At 45.5% G+C, this 20,826-nt stretch overlaps 2 protein-coding genes and 1 long non-coding RNA gene across 7 annotated transcripts in view; 1 reads left to right on the forward strand and 2 right to left on the reverse strand.

The window, feature by feature from the left end:
• LOC103749760 (cyclin-dependent kinase 11B) overlaps window positions 1-10,407 on the reverse strand; it is a 30,469-nt gene extending 20,062 nt beyond the window's left edge. For 2 of the 3 annotated variants that reach the window (XM_008852617.3, XM_008852616.3), the window contains exons 1-5: window positions 10,273-10,407; window positions 9,622-9,745; window positions 8,137-8,252; window positions 6,319-6,446; window positions 2,895-3,033 (exon numbers count right to left, since the gene is read on the reverse strand). In XM_008852617.3, coding sequence (XP_008850839.1) covers window positions 2,895-3,033; window positions 6,319-6,446; window positions 8,137-8,252; window positions 9,622-9,732 — 494 coding nt within the window. In that variant the 5' untranslated portion in view covers window positions 9,733-9,745; window positions 10,273-10,407. Of the gene's footprint in view, window positions 1-2,894; window positions 3,034-6,318; window positions 6,447-8,136; window positions 8,253-9,502; window positions 9,550-9,621; window positions 9,746-10,272 lie in introns of all 3 variants that reach the window. The other variant, XM_029555821.1, reaches the window with a different exon arrangement.
• Window positions 10,408-10,531: 124 nt separating this feature from the next.
• On the forward strand, window positions 10,532-12,813 carry LOC115067614. The gene is made up of 2 exons (XR_003847001.1): window positions 10,532-10,857; window positions 12,115-12,813. It is a non-coding gene; the product is annotated as an uncharacterized LOC115067614 (long non-coding RNA).
• A 1,317-nt stretch (window positions 12,814-14,130) lies between these two features.
• The window catches only part of Slc35e2b (solute carrier family 35 member E2B), a 29,246-nt gene continuing 22,550 nt past the window's right edge, over window positions 14,131-20,826 (reverse strand). For all 3 annotated transcript variants that reach the window (XM_008852620.3, XM_029555825.1, XM_029555824.1), the window contains exons 6-9: window positions 20,204-20,257; window positions 19,794-19,866; window positions 17,672-17,817; window positions 14,131-16,672 (exon numbers count right to left, since the gene is read on the reverse strand). In XM_008852620.3, coding sequence (XP_008850842.1) covers window positions 16,435-16,672; window positions 17,672-17,817; window positions 19,794-19,866; window positions 20,204-20,257 — 511 coding nt within the window. In that variant the 3' untranslated portion in view covers window positions 14,131-16,434. The remainder of the gene's footprint in view (window positions 16,673-17,671; window positions 17,818-19,793; window positions 19,867-20,203; window positions 20,258-20,826) is intronic.

The following is a 20,826-nucleotide window of genomic DNA, read 5'->3' on the forward strand; positions in this document are numbered from 1 at the left end:
GCAATGCCACGGAGGTCAGAAGAGGGTGTTGGATTCCCCTGGAACTGGATTTAAGGACAGTTCTTAGCTGCCCTGTGAGTGTTGGGAATCGAAACCGTGTCCTCTGCAAGAGCAGTCAGAATTCTTAACTGCTGAGCCATCTCTCCAGCCCCTTTTTTAAAAATATTTTATTATTTTTATTTTATGTGTGTGAGTGTATTGCCTGCATGTATGAAATAAAATATTTTAAATTTTATTATTTTTTACTTTTATTTTATGTGTATGCATGTGTTACCTGCATGTAGGTAAATACACCAGTGTCATGCAATGCCTTCAGAGGACAGAAAAGATCCCCTTGAACTGGAGTTATGAACAGTTGTTAGCTGCCATGTGGGTGCTGGGCTTCGAACCCAGGTCTTCTGTAAGAACAGCCAGTGTTCTTAACCGCTGAGCCATCTCTCCAGCCCCAAAATAAAATATTAAAAAAAGAAAAATGGTTGATCTTGCTCAGTCTTATCTGTAAGTCTGTCCACACAGGTTTTCTCCTCCTGTCATCCTTTCCTGCTTTACCTTCGGGAACACCACACAGAAGGCCAAATCTCATCTACCAAACTCTACTACTATCATAAGACACCCTGCTCCACCACATATACTCCATGTCTAGCACAAGAAGCTGTAGGCATGGGCGTTGCACACACTGTGAACTTGTACACACCCACATTGGCCTCAGACTGACTGCCGGGCACACCTTCTGCATCAGTGAGAACTAACAATCATATCTCTCACACTATAGGTTTAGCACTGCCTGCTAGGAATGCCCAGCACCTCCACCTTCCTCCCCATGTAACATTAGTAAGACCTAGTCCATAGGGCATATCTGGAGCTAAACAGATTCTGCCCCTGGGAGTGTGAGCTGACACAGACACTGTGAAAAGAATGCCCTGAGTTGATCTGGTGTCCTAGTTCCCAGAGCAGCAAGCCCTGAGAGGGCTCATTTTTTATTATTTTGTCCTTAGATGGGAAGATCCAGAATGCTTCCAACATGATACAGAAAACCCTAAGCAATCTGCTCAGTCAGTCATCCCAGGACAGATCATCTACCTTAAGCACTTAATTTGTCTACTGCAGTTGTTCTCCACTAGACCAGTCAGAGCCAAGTCTGGCACAGAAGAGGTGACGGGGACACTCCTCATGAATGAACCAGTCATGAACCATGTGGGGTTAGTTTTGAATGTTGGTATGACAAAATGGAAAACCACCTGGGAAGAAAGTCTCTATGAGGATTGTCTAGATTAGGTCATCTGTGGGCATATCTTTGGGGGATTATCTTGAATACATTAACTGAGGTGGGAAACCAACCCATAGTACATGACACCATTCCCGGGGCGGGGGATTCACAACTATAGAGAAGAATGGAGAAAGTGAGGGTAGACAGATGGCTCAGCAGTTAAGGCCAGGTACTGCTTTTGCAGAGGACCTGAGTTCAGTTCCTAGCACCCACAGCAGGTGGCTCACAACTGCCTGTTAAGTCCAGCTTCAGGGGATCCAACACCTCTGACTTCCATGGACACCGGAACTCATATGCAGATACACCCATACATAAAATTAGAAAATAAAAAAATAATCTTTAAAAAAGACTGCATTGTAACGTAGCAAGCTGCTTTGTCAAGCTCCTGCAGCTTTGACTTCCCTGCAATGGTGGAAGGTCGCTTGGAATTGTGAGCCAAGTGAAGCACTTCTACCTTAAGTTGCTTTTGTCAGGGTATTTTATCTCAGCAACAGGAAATGGAACTAAGACAAACCCTACCGCCAGCTTCTCCTAAGCACTGGGCTATAAAGGGATTCACACACATGGGTTGAGTGACGTCCTGTTGGATGCCAACACATTTTATTGTCCCGAGATGGGGTCTCACTATGTAGCCCCGGCTGCCCTGGAACTCACTTTGTAGACTATGCTGGCTTCCAACTCACAGAGAGTCCCCTGCCTCTCCTGCCTGAGTACTGGGCTTAAAGGCATGTGTCACCATGCTTGGCCTTTGCCATTCTACCATAGCATAAAAATAACCCATCACTGTCAGGTGTGGTTGCCCACATGTTTAATCCCAGCATGTGTTAGTCAGAGATAGGCAGGTCTCTGTGAGATGAGAGCAGCCTGGTCTACCCAGCCAGTTCTATGCCAGCTGGGGCTCTGGGAGACTATCTCAAAGAGCAAAACTAAAAATAACACACTACTGAAAAGGTCCACACTCTACATTCTTCCAAGGACCCGCCTCATACCACACCAGCACAGGCTCGGAGGTAGGAACCTGCCTCACACCACACCACAGGCTCAGAGGGAGGAATCTGCCTCACACCACACCACACCACAGGCTTGGAGGCACTCACCAACACTAGTTTCCCACTGTACTTCCCTCCCAACTCCACCGCTTCACGACTGGCCCAACCTTCAACCTCATATTGGAACTGCTATCTGTGACCCTGTGTTGGTTAACACTGTCAACTTGACAATCTCTTGTCAATCTCTGGGCACGACTGTGAAAGAGGTTCCTGATTTTCTTGCACTAGAAGACCCACCATAAATGTGGGAGGCGCCACAAATGGGCTGGGGTCCCAGACTGAACAAAAAGGAGAAACAATCTGAGATAGACACTAGTCCTCGCTTCCTTCCTGACTGCGGACGCATCGTGACCAGCTGCTGCCTCACGCTCCTGCTGCCATGCCAGGCTGTACCCTCACTCTGAACCGAAGCAAATCCATCCTTCATATGCTGCTTTTTCCAGGTGTTTTCTCACAGCAGAGTACTGCTAATACAGACACTGCATTCCTCCCCAGTGTCCCCTCAAAGCCATCACACTGCACCAAGCCTGAGTCGCCACAATCCAGTGCACTAACGGGCACTAAGGAGCAGGCCTCACCTCTCTCTCCTGGAATGTTCTCTTGCCATCTCCCTCCTCTTCTGCCGTTCCCATTCTCTGCGAGCTTTGTCTTGTTCTTCTCGATGGCGTTTCCGACGTTCATGTTCTCTTTCTTTTTCTTTCACTCTGGCATGCTTCCCTGAAGAGGTGCAGCAGTATGTACAGGCTCAAGTTAAAAGCACTTAACTTGAAAATTACATCAAGAGAAATAATGGGGCTGGAGAGATGTCTCAGGGGTTAAAGGCGTGTGCTGCTGCTCTTCCAGAGGGCCCGAGTTCACTCCCCAGCGCCCACATCAGGTGGCTCACAACTGCCTGTAACTCTTCCTCTAGTAGATCTGATGCCCTCTTCCAGCCTCTCCAGTTACCTGTACACACACAGCATTCATTCACACAGATAAACACATAAATAAACATAAGGGTCAATCTCAAAAGAAAAGAAACGATGACTTGGAAACTAATTTGATATTGAATTAAAAACTCCAAAAATGTAAAACTCCGTGAAATTCTGTAAAAAAAGATGGGTATCACTAAACACAACTGTGTCTTTAATTTTAAAAAAAATTTACCTGGTCTACATAGTGAGTTCCAGGCCACCTGGGGCTACAGGGAGACCTTGTCTCAAAAAGACCAAAAAAAAAAAAAAAGAAAAAAAAAAAAATTGTAAAAAGTTGGAAATGAAAAATTTTTTTTCCTGGTCTTTTTTACACAGGGTCTCCCTGTAGCCCCAGCTGTCCTGGAACTATGTACACCAGGCTGGCCTTGAACTCACAGAAATCCACCTGCCTTTGCCTCCCGAGTGCTGGGATTAAAGGTGTGTGCCACCACGCCCGGCTACCATTTTTTTGTTTTTATTTTACTTTTTTAAGTGTATGTGTATATGTGTATTTCCTGTATGTAGTTAAGTGCATCTGTGTCCTGCAATGCCCGTGGAGGACAGAAGCAGCTGTTGGATCCCCTGGAACTGGAGTTATGGACAGTTATTAGCTGTCATGTGGGTGCTGGGATTCAAACCCAGGTCTTCTGCAAGAACAGCCAGTGTTCTTAACTGCTGAGCCATCTCTCCAGGCCCCAAAAACATTTAAAATGTATTTTTTTATTTTATGTATATGTGTGAATTGCCTGCAGGTACGTAAGTGCACCCGTGTCGAGCAATGCCCGTGGAGGTCAGAAGAGGCTGTTGGATCCCCTAGAACTGGAGTTAAGGACAGTTGTTAGCCATCATGTGGGTGCTGGGATTCGAACCGGGGTCCTCTGGAAGAATAAGTGTTCTGAATTGCTGAGCCATCTCTCCAGCCCCTTATATTTTTCTAAAATATATGTGTATCTGTATATGTCTGCATGAGTTTATGAGTACCACATATGTACAAGTGCATACAAAGTTCACATTGTTTTTGGGCCTCTGGAATAGGAGTTATAGGCAGCTGTGAATTGACACAGGTGCTGGGAACTGAAACCAGGTCCACAAGAGCAACAAGTATTCTTAACCAATGAACTAACCCTCTAGCCTCCAAATTTGTTTTAAAACCACATTAATAGCTGGTCGTGGTGGAGCATGCCTTTAATCTCAGCACTTGGGAAGCAGAGGCAGGGGAATCTCTGTGAATTTAAAGCCAGCCTGATCTACCTAGTGAGTTCCAGGACAGCTGGGGCTACAGGGAGATTTTGTCTCAAAAAGACATATTAATGGGGATGGAGAGATGGCACTGATGTTAAGAACATTTCTTGATCCCAGGGTGGTGGCACACACCTTTAATCGCAGCACTTGGGAGCCAGAGGCAGGCAGATCTCTGTGAGTTCAAGGCCAGGCTACTCAGCCAGTTCCAGCTCGGGCTACAGGGAGACCCTGTCTCAAAAACCAAAAACAAAAAACACATTTCTTGACTTCTTGCTCTTCCAGAAGGCCTGGGCTTGGTTCTCAGCACCCATGTTGCAGATGACAATGGTCTGTTGGAACTCCAGTTCCAGAGGATCTGAAATCCACTTCTGGCCACCATGGGCACTGCACATAAGTCATGTACTTACATACATGTCAGTAACATACACGTCGGCAAAACACTCATACACATAAAATATATTAAGAAAAAAAACAAAAACAAAAACGAGGCTGGAGAGATGGCTCAGTGGTTAAGAGCACTGACTGCTCTTGCAGAGGACCCGGGTTCGGGCTCCAGCACCCACATGGTGGCTATGAACTGTCCTTAACTCCAGTTCCAGGGGAATCTGAAGCCCTCCTCTGACCTCCGCAGCATTGCATGACACAGGTACGCTCACATACATGCAGGCAATATACTCATACACAAAAAAAAAAAAAACAAACAAAAAAAAAACCCAAACACATTAAAAATTGCACTTAGACTCATGAGATTTAAATGAGGTATCAGGGTCTCTTTTCCCAGTACTCCTGAGAACCTCTTGGAAGCTAGGAATGCAAATACAATCCTGTACTCCCAGAACTTGGTTGGGTTTTTTTCTTTTAATTTTTTTTTTTTTTTAAGACAGGGTTTCCCTGTAGCCCCAGCTGACCTGGAACTCACTATGTAGACCAGGCAGGCCACCAACTCAGAGATACACCCTGCCTCTGCCTCCCAAGTGCTGCGATTAAAGACACGTGCCACCATGCCCAGCACTGTACTCTCAGAACTTGGGAGCTGAGAGAGGAGGATCATGAATGTTAGACAAGGCTGCACAGTAAGACACTGCCTTTTTTTTTTTTTTTTTTTTTGTCTTTTTGAAACAGGGTCTCCCTGTAGCCCCAGCTGGCCTGGAACTCACTATGTAGACCACGCTGGCCTTGAACTCACACAGATCTGCCTGCCTCTGCCTCCCAAGTGCTGGGACTACAGGCATGTCACCACGTCTAGCGAAGACCCCGCTTTTTAAAAACAAAACAGGCCGGGTGTGGTGGCAAACACCTTTTATCCCAGCACCTGGGAGGCAGAAGCAGGCAGATCTCTGAGTTCAAGGCCAGCCTGGTCTACATAGTGAGTTCCAGGACAGCTGGGGCTACAGGGAGACCCTGTCTCAAAAAGACCAAAAATAAAAAAAATAAAAATAAAAACAAAACAAACCAAATCAACGACCTCTTGGTATTGGCATAAGATCCAAACTGATATCAAACCAAAGCCATTATTAGTTGGACTTGACCCCAACATTTTTTGGTGTTCTCCCTTGTACTTACTGGACTACGGCAATTGTACATGTAGACAAATAACTTAAGAATGCAAGTGAGGAGTTGGGGAATGGGACACACGACACACCAGAAGGAAAAAGAAACCGTTATTCTAAAAGACATGCAATGAGTTTAGGCTCTTGGCTAAACTTTCACTCGTCTCCAATTTCAGATATGCTCTGGAGAAGGCAGATCATGACGGAGGAAACAAATACAGGTGACCTCACAGGGAAGAAAGCAAAGGCTTCCATACCCCCCTCTGCTGAATGGCTACGGTGCCTGCGCTTCTCTTTTCTCTTCTCATCTTTTCTGTGGTGGGCTTTTTCTTTGCGAGACATTTGCTGGGGTGGTTTGATGGCCAGGGAATCATCCTCCTCTCCTCTGAAATAGAGAACAGACACATCCAGCTGGAAAGTGCAGAGAACCAGGGTTGTACCCAGAGAAAAGCAGGACTGCCAGTGGAATAAAGCGCAACTTGATTTATCATTTAAGAAAATCCTAAGTTGAAGCCATTTTAAGATCCAAATGAAAACCATGAGCAATCACTGTGGGCTGTAAAACCAAAATTCCTCTTTAGAGGGGAAGGACACATTCCCTTTCTTGACTGTGATGATGTCAGGGCCATGGTAAACTATGTCAAATCACACACTTTATGTGCAGTTCATTTTTTCCTTTCTACTTCAATAAAGCAACTAAAGTCCTGTAATTTTATCAACTTTAAGGAAGCCAAAGGTTCATTTAATAGTACCTTCAACTGATTCTATAATACCAAGAGTCTGGAAGGATTTACACCCTGGGCTTCTCAGAACCATTCTACCTTAACTGACTGTGTTTCCCTCAGTTATCTCACAAAACACGAAAAGAAAACAAACAGCAAGACCTCACTGCACTGTAAGAATCACCAGACACACATCTTGGCATGAACATTGCTGATAGCGGTCCATCTTCACTCCACTTTGGATTACTTCTATAACTGTGGACTTGGGCCAGAGACGCAGAGTGGCTCAGTGGTTAAGAGCACTGGCTATTCTTGCAGAGGACCTGTCAAATTCCCAGGACCCACATGGTGGTTAACAACTGTCAGTAACTCCAGTTGCAGGGGATCCAGCGCACTCTTTTGGCCTTCATGGGCAATGCATGACATGGATGCATGTACATACGTGCAAACAAGAAGTTCACACCCATAAAGTAAAAAATAAACATTTTTAAACATTTTATTTTTGAACCTAGCATGGTGGCCCACACCTTTAACCCCAGCACTAGGGGGCATAGGCAGGTGGATCTCTGTGAGATCACAAGGCTACTAGCCTGGTCTACATAGTAAGTTCCATGTCAGCTGTGGCTACAGGTAGACTCTGTCTCAAAAAGTAAAAAAACAAAAAAATTATTTATTTTATGTGTATAAGTGTTGTGTCTGCATGTATGTAAGTACACACATGTCATGCAATGCCTGTGGAGGACAGAAGAGGACATGAGATCCCCTGGATCTGGAGTTAAGGATGGTTGTTGGACACCCTGTGGGTGATGGGAATCAAGCCCATGTCTCCTGAACAGCCAGTGCTCTTAAATGCTGAGCCATCTCTCCAGCCCCCATAAAAAAATAATTAAAACATTTTAAAGATAAAGTAATAAAATCTTGTGGCGTTGCCACACAGGGTAAACAAACACTGAAATGTAGTATCTTACGCTGTGCTGGCTTAACTGAAGACTTACCACAAAGAAAGGAACGCATGCTCATTTTGTCTTTATGACAACTGACCCCACCAAAGCCAAACCCAACTGGGAGCTCAAGCTCCAGTCCGAATACAGACTTTTTCAGCGTACTACTGAAAAGGCCGGCTGGCTCTTGGCTATGTGGTACCCCAGGCTCTTTTCCTTCTTTCTCTAACAGACAAGTCCAACCTTGGATAGTGCGATACTGTCATCTGTGAAGTTCACGTGCAAGACCTGCACTGTTTGAAAAACCAAAAAGGAAAAAACTTCATAATGTTTCATGTAAGTTATGAGTCTGTCAGGGCCTCATTTGTGGCTATCTTGGGGCATGCCTGCTAAATCTTATGCACTCTCTTACCTGTCTTCCATGGAGTCTTCTCTTCTGTATGGGGAGTTCCTAATTGTTATCTCCATGCGGTGATCTCTCAGCTCCCCCTCCTCAAGGGAATCCCTTTTGGAATCCCGGTCATCAGACTAAAAAGCAAAGAGAAAATGAATCACTGGGTCATTTTCCTTACAGATAATGCTTCTGTTTTGTTTTTAATGTTTTTTTTTTTTTTTTTTTTTTTTTTTTTTTAAATTTTTTTTTTTTTTTTTAAATTTTTTTTTTTTTTTTTGGTCTCCTGGAACTCACTATGTAGACCAGGCTGGCCTTGAACTCACAGAGATCCGCCTGCCTCTGCATCTTGAGTGCTGGGATTAAAGGCATGCACCATCATGCCAGGCTTGTTTTTTAATCTTTAAAAAAGTCTTGATATATAGCTCAGGCTGGTCTTGAACTCTAAATTATCACCCACAGCATTCCTAATGCTTAGTTAGAAGCGTGCGTGCTACTACACCCAGCTACCCAGCTATACTTATTTTGAACAATAACCAAAGTTTCATTTATACTTTGAATGAAGATGTTAAAAATAAAAAAAAAATAAAAAAAAGTTTTAGGGATAGAGAGATGGCTCAGCAGTTAAAAACACTGACTGCTCTTGCAGAGGACCCGGGTTCGATTCCCAGCACCCACATGGTGGCTATGAACTGTCCTTAACTCCAGTTCCAGGGGAATCCGAAGCCCTCTTCTGATCTCAGAGGCACTGCACGACACAGGTGCACTCACATACATGTAGGCAATACACTCATACACATAAAATAAAATTAAAAAAACAAAACAAAACAACTTTCGTCCATATACCATGTCATTAACATCCCAATTCTGTGTTACCTATAACCTAAGTATGGAAAGTTAAAAACAGCTTATCTGACAAAAGACATTAGACTCTATGCCAAACACACTAGTTCCTCATGAGCCAAAGTGATACCTATGTTAGACCTAACTTGGATTTTACAAACAAAATACACATAGTACTTATATACACTGCAAAATGATCTCTGCCTAATCTTACCAAAAGAGGTATGTATGTCAATGCCTCTATCCAATCACTGAAAATCTCTGAATATATTTACCATGCAAACCAAGGAAGTTACAAAGCACTCGTTTTAAGTTAAAGGCCAAGTTCCCACCACATTAAAAATGCTTGAACATGGTATTATGAATTTACTAACACTGAGATGAGAAGAATTAGTCTGGTGCACTGATGATTCTAGGTCCAAAACATTTTATTTCCCATGGTGACATTCTCATCTAGACAAAGCTTCAGTGTGTTATCAATCTACCTTCAATAAACTGAGTATATGAGTGTTTTTGTTAATTTTAGAATAGATTTTGGGCTCACCTGTGACATTTGGAAGTACAAAAGAACTTCACCGAAGAAGCGTTGTTCTAATGGAAAAATGAGGGCAAAGAAATTAAATCTCCTTTAAGAAAACCACTTACTTAAAAAACATAGCTTACATTTTTTAAGCGTTTTATCTCTGCTTTCTCCTCTTGCTCTTTTCTTCGTTTCTTTTCCTGGAGAATTTCATCTAAAGTTTTCACTTTCCAAGAGTCCTTTTCATCACCCATTTGAGTTAAAACACTGCAAAAAGAAAAATAATTCAAGCAACCTCGGGACACACCAAGTCTGAGGCTCTGTTGTTCCTTGAATCACTTCTTAGTGTTTTACACTAAGTCCCGGTAGGAGGAAAGGGCTCTGCTGGAACCTCATTTTTTCCGTCACTCTTGTAAGGTTTGGGGTAACTTAGTTGAGCTCAGTTTGCTTTTCGTAAATGGCAAGCATCACCATCTAAAGACCGAGGTCGCAGCACCCAGCAAACTCTGCCTTTGGTGCCAGAAGACTATGAGGAAGCGCCGGGCGAGGACCAGCCTGCGTCCCGGGCAGGGATCAGGTGTGCGGTGCAACCCGTAAGCCCGGGGTTCGCCTTCGGCCGGTTCATTCGGGGAAATCCGAGCTTGGCAGCCCAGGGGCTGGCAGGGAGCGCGGGACCCGCCGCCTCCTCTCCTACGAGCAGAGTGTGCCGAGCCGGGCGCGCCAGCAGCGATTCCCTCCGCCCGACTCCTCGGGCGCGTCCGTCGCCCTTCGTGTGGGCTCCCGCCGGCACTTACCCCTGCGCCGCTGCGTCGCCGCCGCCGATCGAGGAGTCTGAGAAGAAACAGCGCCCTGCGCGCGCCAGGAACGTCGTCACTTCCTCATTGAACGCGTCTTGATGACGTAAGTGCCATGCGCCGGGTGGGCAGCATATAGGCTCTGGTTCAGCCCTGAGGAAGAACAGCATCCGCCAAGCATAGACAGCATCCCTGTGTTCTGAGTCAGCGCGTGGTAATGATGTAGCAAGGCCCACGTGTTGCCGGGCGCCTCCGATTGGTATCGCCGGATGATGACGTCAGCTAGGCTCTGGCCCTGGCCGTTGCATCTCTCCAGGGCCGGTGCAGGGTTCTCGCTTCAGGCCTAAGCTCTGGGTGGCGAGCGGACCTCCGTGTACTCGGTCACGTTGGCGTTGGCCCCGCAGCCTTTCCGCGTGCGACCTTCCCTTGTGCTCGGTGTCACGCTGCCTTCTGGGAGAGGAATGCCTGTCTGGCCAGAAGACAGGGGTTTCTACCTGGGAAAGACGGGCCCCTCCTTTGCCCTGCGGACATCAGGCCCTCCAAATCGTGTATCGTCGCTAGAGGCTCGTGACATCGAAAGAAAAGGTTGTTTTTCGGACCTTATTAGAAGTCAGGAGAGCTGAACCCGAGATGAGCTAGTTAATCTGGCAGGATAAAAGTCCCCTCTGCTCTATCTTGAACAAGAACAGTTAACCTTGAAACCGCTAATCCTCTCTCCTTGGCCTTTTGTCTGCAAAACTAACTTCTCCTGGGATCATGGAGTGGTTTTAGTTTTTGAGACCGGTTCTCACTATGTAACCCTGGCTGTGCAGGAAGAAGCTATGGAAACCACACTGTCCTCTAACTCATAGATGTAGCAGGCCCCTGACTAGAGGACATCCATCTTACCATCCTGCATGACCTGGCCTAGTTACTTTTCAGCTTCCCTGAAACTACCTACACCTTGCAGGGACCATGGGTTCCTAGAATTGACCGAGCCAGGCTAAGATAAGCTATTGCCTAATGCCTCTGCTTCTGTCCATGCTTGCTTGCTCTGGCAGTTGGATAATAATTTTGACTTATGCAAATATGTGCTTGAGTTTGAACCATGGTGATTAGCCCCTTGTAGTCCCATTCTTGTGAAATATCTAAATCTGTATAAAAGGTCCTTGCAAACTCCCTTTCGGCCTGCTTTCTTAAGTAGGAGTCCAGGGACAGCCTGGCCGTAATAAAATTTTTACCTTGCTTTTTAAATTTCCCGTGTGGTGACTCATGATTTGAACCTGTTACAGTAGAGATCCGCCTGCCTTTGCCCCCCTCCTGACAAAGTGTTGGGATTAAAGGGGTTCTGTTCCAGTCATTCAGACTGTAGAATCACAAACAAAGCCAACTGAGATCTTCATATTGTTGTAACTTTGTCATGACACAGGAACAGGGCAGGTGGTAGGTGGTGCTTTCACAGTGTGGTTTGAAAGCTAGCACCATGGAAGTAGTTCTGAAAACTGCTTACTCAACCCCACTGGGGAAAGTCTTGAAGGAGCCTAAGTTTCCACTGAAAGCCCATGACCCTCTGGAAAAAAACAGCTGAAATGAGAATTTCAGCTTTTGGCAGAGACTATGGATGCAAAGAACTGTCTATAGTTATGGCCTGAAATGGGAAGATGCAGAATAGAACAAGAAATATACTAGTGGAGGAAAAGGTGAGGGGCTGGAATGAAATGATGTTTCCTTTCAAGTTGTCAGTGATCTAGGAAACAGGTGGAGGCAGTAAGAAACCAGCTTTGATCATTTCACTAGAATAAATGCAAGAATTACACAAAGAAAACAAATTAGGTATTTCACATTTATTTTACTTTTTTTCAGAACAAGAACCATTGGCACCTTGGATAAAATGAATCAGGAGGCATCCACAGGGTAAATTACACAATAACAATTTATTACCAGAAGACTCACTAAATTATTTAAGAGAACTCTTCTAGGAGACATGAATCTAGTTTCTGCAATACTGGAATGGATGACATACAAAACATGATACATTTTATATATTTTTAGATCACTAGTCTTGCTTGGTATAATGCAAACATGATTTGGCTTTGCTGTAGACAGTTACCAATATAGTATCAAGTTTTTCCATGTGAAAATCTCACCCTAATTGTGGCATTTTCAAAAGTGGTGCCTGCAACCTTGAGCAGATGTAGACTCACATCTATCTGGAAATAGTATAGAAATTACAAATGAAAGGATTGTAGTTTGAATCTCAGAAATGGAAACTGAAAGTAAACACAAAAAGTTGTCAACTGGACCACTTTCACACTAAAGCCACCAAACTCAGGAAAACCAGAAGAAATACTTGAGACAACAAAGTTGAAGTTTCCTGCATTCTGAGCTGTGGTGGATACACCCATCTTCAGTCAACATGACATTGAGAATCTGTTCTTAGATGCTTATCCAAGACAGATAAATCCAATTCCCCAGGAGAACCAAAACATTTCTAAACTAAGAAAATGGGCCGGAGGTCTAACTCAGTGATAGAATGCTTGCCAGTATTCATGAAGCCCTATCCCAGGAACCAAAAAAAGAGGATGGGAGGGGGAGGCAGAGGGGGAAGGGGAAGGGAGAAGAGGAGGAAAATGAAGAGGCCACACGTAGGTTGCATATGTGTCTTTTGAAAAAATAAACCCTTAGCTGAATGTTGCTAACAGGGAAGAGAACTGAAGTAGAAGCCAGGCATGGTAACACATAGCTGTAATCTCAGTGCTCAGAAGGCTGAAGTAGGAGAGTCATAAGGCCAGTGTGGGCTATGGAGGGAGCCTGTCTCAAGAACCAATGTGGATTTTGATCTGTAATGATATCTTTGTTTACCCTTTCTAAAGTTAGGAAACTAATTATTTCAGGCCTGAGAAAATCTTAGATAGATGTGAAAAGCTGTGCTGAGCACCTGCTGTCTACACAGAGTGAAGTGACCATCCAGAGAGCAGGAAGCTAAGCCACTGGTTCTGTGATGTGTTTTAAAGGCACATTACAAACTAGAGCTTTACTTGGAGCTCACTGTGTAGACCTGGCTGGCCTCAATCTCAGAGATCCACTTGCCTGTCTTCCAAGTGATGGGATTAAAGGTGTGTGCCACCATGCCAGCTGCAGCGTTTTTCTTTTTAATTGCCTGATTCATCATGTTTATTTTTTCTCAAAAATGTTTTATTTTTATGTGTTATGAGTGTACTGCCTGCATGTAAGTGCACCTGTGTCCTGCAATGCCCGCGGAGGACAGGTGTCAGATCCCCTGGAACTGGAGTTATAGATGGTTGTTAGCTGCCATGTGGGTGCTGGGATTCGAACCTTGGTCTTCTTGCAGAACAGCCAGTGCTCTTAACCGATGAGCCATCTCTCTAACCCCCCAAAGCATATATTGGATTATGCAAGAATACTTGCAACTTTCCAGGGAGGCAAATTACTATAATGCTGATATGCAGAAAATGATGATCAGATTAAAAAAAAAACAGCTTTTTAAGGCAAGGTCTTATTATGTAGGCTAGGCTGGCTCCAAACTCACAAAGATCCTCTTAATGCTTCCATAGTGCTGGGATTATAGTGAGTACCATTATGCCCACCTCAAAAACAAAATAGTTTTTAATGCTTTTCAGCAGTGGAAATATTTCTTGCTTGCTTTGTTTGCTTCTTTGTTTTCTGGTGATCAACCCAAGGACCTCACACATGCCAGGCCAGTGCTTTACCACTAAGGTAAAGCCCAAACCTATGGAAGGGTTTTATTTTTTAAGATTAAATTATGTAAAGTTTTTTAAATTATATATATATGTATGTGTGTCTGTACGTGGGTATGTGCATGTGAGTATAGGTGCCCATGGAGGCCAGAAGCATTAGAATTCCTGGAGTTGGAGTTCCAGGCAGTTGTGAGCCACTAGACATGGATGCTGGCAATCAAAGTTGGGTCCTCTGCAAGAGCAGTATGAGATCTTAACCACTGAGCCATCTTTCCAGCCCCTGAAAGTGTTTTTGAAATGAGGAAGTTGTGTATCTCTGACTATGGGTACAGTAAGTAAGTACAGCTGGCTCAAAAGGTCTGTCCAGTGTTCTTGTTTGTATACAACAGCACAGACAACATAGACGAAGGAAGAATTAACCCAAGAGGAGTAATGACACCTGGTGTCAATAATTCTGCATGCACTTCAGTGTCATTAAGAACAGAATATTCTGTAAAAGTACTGGACAAAGTTAATAAAAAAAACAACATTGTGATTGTATGATCTTAACAAATGGCCAGGCAGGGCCATTCTAGGACTCTGGATGTGGGCTGTCCCGGGAATGCTGGGTGAAGCGGTTGTGGGTAGCAACTATGTAGAAGGAATGCTAAGCTGGCTGGGGTTGTGTGCTGGCCCCAGCACAAGTTCCAAGACATTTCTGCCTAGGATGAGAACAGGTCTCAAAAGCAGCTTTACAAGAAATTGCTTAACTTGCTATTATTTAGGAAAATATTTGTTTCTGTTTCTGGTCCCCAAAATTAGAAAATCAAAACAGGCTGAGAGACTGGTGAGGCAGGCGGGGCTGAGCTAATCATGAAGGGCCACTTCCTAATTCCACAAGAGACCCAGAGCCAGAAATTCCAAACAATAGGCAGAAACCAGGCACCTGGCGCTCCGAGCACACTCAGACAAGGTCTGGGAGAAGACTCCTGCAACCAATGCGGGCTGGCATGTGCCATTCTCCCTGGGTCAGCAGCTCGCCGCCCCCCACCACCATGTTACTCAGTGGACAGGTCCACTGCACAGATGAATACCACATCTACCACCTGGCCTCCACTGGCCTTTAGTTTTGGAGAAAGCGAAGAGGAAGGAAAAGCATTCCAGGGCACCTTTGCCAGTGCCACATAAGAAAACATCTTCACAGTGGTGGTGAAGATCCATCACCATGGCAGATTTTTTTCAAGTCGGTAGAACTTAAGACATAATTATTGCTCTTTTTACCTAAACCTACTCCTGAAGGGGCTATTTTCATATCCCCAGGCAAGAAGCCAAATGGGAAACCAGTGAACCACCATGGGCACTAAAGAGCAGGGAGGGGAAGGGAGATTTGGGGCAGGTAGTGCCCCTGCTGCCATCACAAAGGGTCTTGAAAACTGCCTGGACAGGGATTGTACCCACATCGGAACCCACAAAATTAGGAACAAGGTAGAGAGCCTCAGCCCCTTGTACCCAAGCCCCCGCTGTGCTCCTCCACTGCTCAGGCTCTCTCGCTCTGGACCCTAGCATGGAAGGACAGACTCTGGGCACTTGATGGTCCAGGTGCTGTCACAAATGGTCCCTGGGGAGTCAGCTGTGGATGTAGACTGTGTTCTACCTTGCATGCAGACACTCCAGAAACCTGTACGGGTGCCTGCTCTGCTACAAAGCAGTGTCACTTTAAATGCAGCATAAACTGCAAACATGCTCTGCCAGACCTCCCCAGTCATCCATCCCCAAGGAAATCTTGCCATTCAGAACAGCCTGCCTCACATTCATCCAGACCCAAGACGGAAAAGCATTCCAGGGCACCTTTGCCAGTTGTCCGCAATCACCCTCTAGGGTGTGGAAATCACATTCTTAGCATCACATGGAACAGCACCCTGAAGGAAGGGCGGCTCAGTGCAACACAAGCCAGGGGAATCCTCTCCTTCACACAAGCACCCTCCCTCAGGGGCAGGAGACTTGTTTCCACACCTGTAAACCATTCTGGTTTCTGAGGGTGGTTGGGGGGTCCATAAAGGGGGCACTGGCACCTGGGACTTCTGTTTCAACACAGCAGCATGGCCACTGTGGTTAGTCTCCATGGATGACCAGAGACCAGGTGGCTTCAATACCTGTGGTCTCCTAGCTGGCACCAGGCAGAGAACAGCTCACATTGCACTGGAGCCTGCATTTATCCACAGTGGGCTCCACAGAGCTGTTGGCCCAGCTGCAGCCTGGACGGTGGGCCAGGGGAGCAACAGGCCATCCACTCCTTCCTGCAGGGTTCTGTCAGGCAGAAACTGATCCCTGATTCCCACATCTGACTTCCAGTGAGGAGCAGAAGACCAAGCCTGCAGAGTCTGCCTCCTTAGCCCAGCATGTAGTGCAGAATGCAGTCTAGGCCTGGTCTCCAAGGGACACAGCATCAGAAAGGAGCTAAGCGATGTCCAGAGGCCTCCTATGCTCAGTGGTGCTGTCTGGAGTCCAGGGGAACCAGTGGCTCTGTGTCGTCCTCTGGGCCCCGATGGGTGGCTGTGGCCAGGCTCTGCATGGTCTCCTGCTGGTACTGCCTGGCTTTGTTGTAGAGCAAGACACCCATTATCACAAGGATGGTGCCAATGGCAGACAGGCTGGTGATTTTGTTGCCAAAAACGATGATGCTGAGCCAGATAGACAAGGCGTGCTTCACTGTACTGGCAACGCTGCAGCAATAGAACAGGCCACAGTGACGTTCTGGGTTTACACCCAGAGCCCACTGCTGGTAGTGCCTGGCAACTGTCACAGAACATACCACTGTTATGTGGACCACTCAGGGACCTTGGTCCTCAAGGGGACAATGGCGGGGAGCCTACTTAACAGAGGGTTTGGGAGCGTTAAGGGGTTCACCTGTAACATTCTTTTCTTTCTTAAAAGATGTATCATAGTCAGGCATAGTGACATACACCTTTAATCACAGAACTAGGGAGGCAAAGGCAGGCAGATCTCTGTGAGATCCTGGCCATCCTGGTATATGTAGTGAGCCGGGACCACAAAAGCAATTGTCTCAAAAAAAAAAAAAAAAAAAAAAAAAAAAAAAAAAAAAAAAAAAAGAAAAAGAAAAAGAAAAAAAAAAGGAGGGGTGTGTACTTTTCTGTTTTTAGATAGGGTCTCAGTATCTAGCCCTGGCTGGCCTTAAATCACCAAACCCACACACCCAGCCTGTGTACTTTTCCTTAGGAAAAAAAATCTCAAATGGGAACTGGAGGATGGCTCAGTGGTTAAGAATGCTTTCTGTTCTTCCAGATGTCCGACTGAGTTCCATTCCAGCACCCATGGTAGACAGTTGTAAACTGTAACTCCAGTTACAGGCAATCTGACAGCTTTTTCTGGCCTCCTTGGGCTTACGCACACACACACGCACACACGCACGCACACACACACACACACACACACCCATATACTCACATACACACATACATGTAAACTTTAAAAAACATCTTAAATGGAAAGGTAGAGAAACAATGTAACCAACAGCAACTTTCCCAACATGCAGATCTGATGAATGGCATTTTGCCACATTTCCTCTGTTGGGTTGTGAATATGTTAAATGTAATTTTTGTACTGGCGCAAAATGACCAAAGACTCATGGTGTGCAACCACCTGTCACTATGAAGGAGAACCCTAGATGTCTTCCACATCTCCCGGGAAGAAGCTCTGCTTACCTGAAAGTCACTGGGGAGATCTTTCCCATGAGGGCGTATGCAGTGACACTCTGAAGGTGAAACAGGGCACCATCAGTCAGCAGTAGCAGCACGATGTCCTGGCTGTAGCTGAAGCTCTTCCCACTCCACCCAATGACAGGGATGTCCTACAACCAGAGCAAAAGTTCACTCCCCTGGCCTGTGTCTCCCTGTCACCAGTGTTCCCGAGAAAAACATATGTCACTAGTAAGGGGAGAGCTCTGAATGTCTCCTTGCCAGGCAGCAACTGAACCATATTAATCAAGCCTTTCAGCAAGGTCTAGGGACAGTAGTGCATGTCTATAATCCTAGCACTTAGGAGGTAGAAATTAGATGATCAGGAATTCAATGCCAGCCTGAGCTAAATGCCAAGTTTGAGGCGGCCTGGGTTATATGAGTCTCTGTCTCAGAAAAACAAGAAAAAAAGGGAAGGGCTGGGGAAATGGCTTGGTAGGTAAAGCACTTGCTGCACAAGTATAAGGACTTGAGTTCAGATCCTCAGAGCCCACATAAAGCTAGTTGTGGTAGTACACTTTTGTAATACAGGTACTCCTACAGTGAGAATGAAAGCAGAGACAGGAGAATCATTTGAAGCTTACAGGTCAGTTAGCCTGGTATACACCGTGAAAAACAAGTAACCCTGCTTCAAAGAGGGTGGAAGGTTAGGACTGACACCCAGAGTTGTCCTATGACCTCCACATGTGTACATAGCACACATATGACTACTCAAGAGAGAGCGAGCTCGGGCACACACACACACACACACACACACACACACACACACACACACAGATTTAAGAAAGCGCAGATGCTAGACATGGTGGTGCACTCCTTTAGTCCCAGCACTTCGGAGGGAGAGGCAGGCGGATCTCTGTGAGTTCGAAGCCAGAGTAGTCTACATAGTGAGTTCTAGGCCAGCTGGAGCTACAGGGAGACCCTGTCTCAAAAAGACAAAAAAAAAAAAGAGAGAAAAGAAAAAAGAAGAAAAAGAAAGCACAGAATTCAGAAACTATATACATGTAAGGGAAGCGCAAAAAAAAAAAAATTCCATGGTGACATCGCTCATACCCATTAGGATGGCTGGTATCACAAACAGATCAAGGGCAAAATGGCACACACCTGGGACCCCAGCACCCAGGAGGCTGGGGCAAAGGGCTACACAGTGAGATGTTGTCTCAAAGCAACAATAAAACCAGCAGAAAACAAATGTTGGAGTGTTGGAGAAGAGTCAAGTAGGTTGGGGAGATGGGGTGGGAGATGGGAGTGTTGGAGTGGTAGTGGTGAGATCTGCAATTCCAGCATTTAGAAGACTGAGGCAGGAGGATTTCCAAGACTTTGATACCAACCTGGGCTATATAGTGAGTTCTAGGCCAGCCTGGACTACAGAATAAGATCCTGTTTGAAAAAGAAATGGTGAGGATTTGGAGAACTAGAACTCCTGTGCACTGCCTAGTGGGAGGTAAAATGTTTCAATCAACCACTCCAGTTCCAAGTATATATCCCACAGGCATCATCTGCACAGGGTGTGGATGTGAGAAATTCCTTTTCCAATTGTGGAACTGGGACAGGGCAAAGACATGATCCACAGCATGATCACATTAGGTCTCCTAGTTACACGTGTTGAGGAAGAAGGTCTGCACAGACACATTTCTGTAAACTGTGGGACTCCAGGCATAAATCAGAAAAGTAATCTGTACCCAGTCTCACTGGATGGGCAATTCAGGGGTGGGGAATAGGACAGGGACCCTCTCACATTGGTTTTGTATCTAAAACTAGGTATGGTGGCATCTTTAACTCCAGCACTCAGGAGGAAGAAGTGGCACATCTCAGTGAATTTGAGGCTAGCCTGGTCTACACAGCAAGTTCTAGGGCAACCAGAGCTATATACCAAGACCCTGTCTCAAAAAAACCAAAACCAAAAACCCACTAAAATCCACTAAGCATAGACTGTTGACTATTTTACACTAAGTATGTCATTTTCCTAATAAAAAGTAACAAGTCTAAAAACTCTCATACAAAACTAGCAATCAGTCACTCACCATTCTCCTGAACTGTCAAGGGAAGCAGCAGCCCCAGTATAGTGGGTGCCTGACTGGAAACCTACCATGAAGAAAGTCCAGGCTGGAATCAGCAAGGCCACGGCAGCAGCACTAGTGTAGAATTGCAGCTCTGGAGCTCTGCAGGGACAGAAGATGCTCAACCTTTTCTGGGTCTGGGTCTGGTCTCTTCCACATGCACTCTAATAAGCCAGCAATCTAGAAACTTATTGCCTCCCACAATGCCCAGAATGCCCTCAGAAGTGAACAGGCCACTATGAACCAAGCTGGTTGTTTGGTGGTCTGAGGGAAAAATGGAAACAGGTTGTTTCCCCCGACCCTAAATTTTCCACAAAGAACTGTCAAAGTCACCAAACCAAGTGAGCTCAGGCTCCCAGGGGGCATTCAGAATTACAAAATGGTTAAAAGTCCTCCCGGGTCTTACGAAAGCGGAGCTCCACTCACTGGGAATACTTACGAGAACCTGTATTTGTCCCCGCTGAGCAGCTTTTTTGAAAAAACATTCTGCAAACTAGAACAAAGAGAAGAGGTTATATATTTTTTTAAGTATTTTATTATTTTTTGTTTTATGTGTATGAGTGTATTGCCTGCATGTATGTGAGCGCACCAGTGTCATGCCACAGATCGGAGGTCAGAAAAGGGCTTTGGATTCCCCTGGAACTGGAGTTAAGGACGGTTCGTAGCCTCCATGGGGATGCTGGGAATCCAGCCCGGGTCCTCTGCAAGAGCAGTCAGTGCTCTTAACCACTGAGCCATCTCTCCAGCCCCGAGAAGAGGTTATATATTTAAGCCAGTTGGTGTGGTCACCAAGTAGATGAAGGCTCTGCATTCTCACTGTTGATGAGGATGGCTGCAATGGTGAGCAACTGCCCTGGGCCAGTCCCATACCAGGTGTGTCCAGGCATCATCAGAGAAGTGGGACTGCACATGTTGCCCTTCCAGACAACCAAATAGAGCATGCAAAGCCTAAATGACTTGCCATCCCAGGTGTCAGAGACCTATAATGTCTCTGATCTGCATACTTCAAAAACCCCAGTTGGGAAGTAAGGCAGGAAAATTAGGAGTTCAAGGTCATGTTCA

The sequence above is a fragment of the Nannospalax galili genome, unplaced genomic scaffold (genome assembly GCF_000622305.1).
Source record: "Nannospalax galili isolate Female #2095 unplaced genomic scaffold, S.galili_v1.0 scaffold806, whole genome shotgun sequence".
Classification (NCBI taxonomy): Eukaryota; Metazoa; Chordata; class Mammalia; order Rodentia; family Spalacidae; genus Nannospalax; species Nannospalax galili.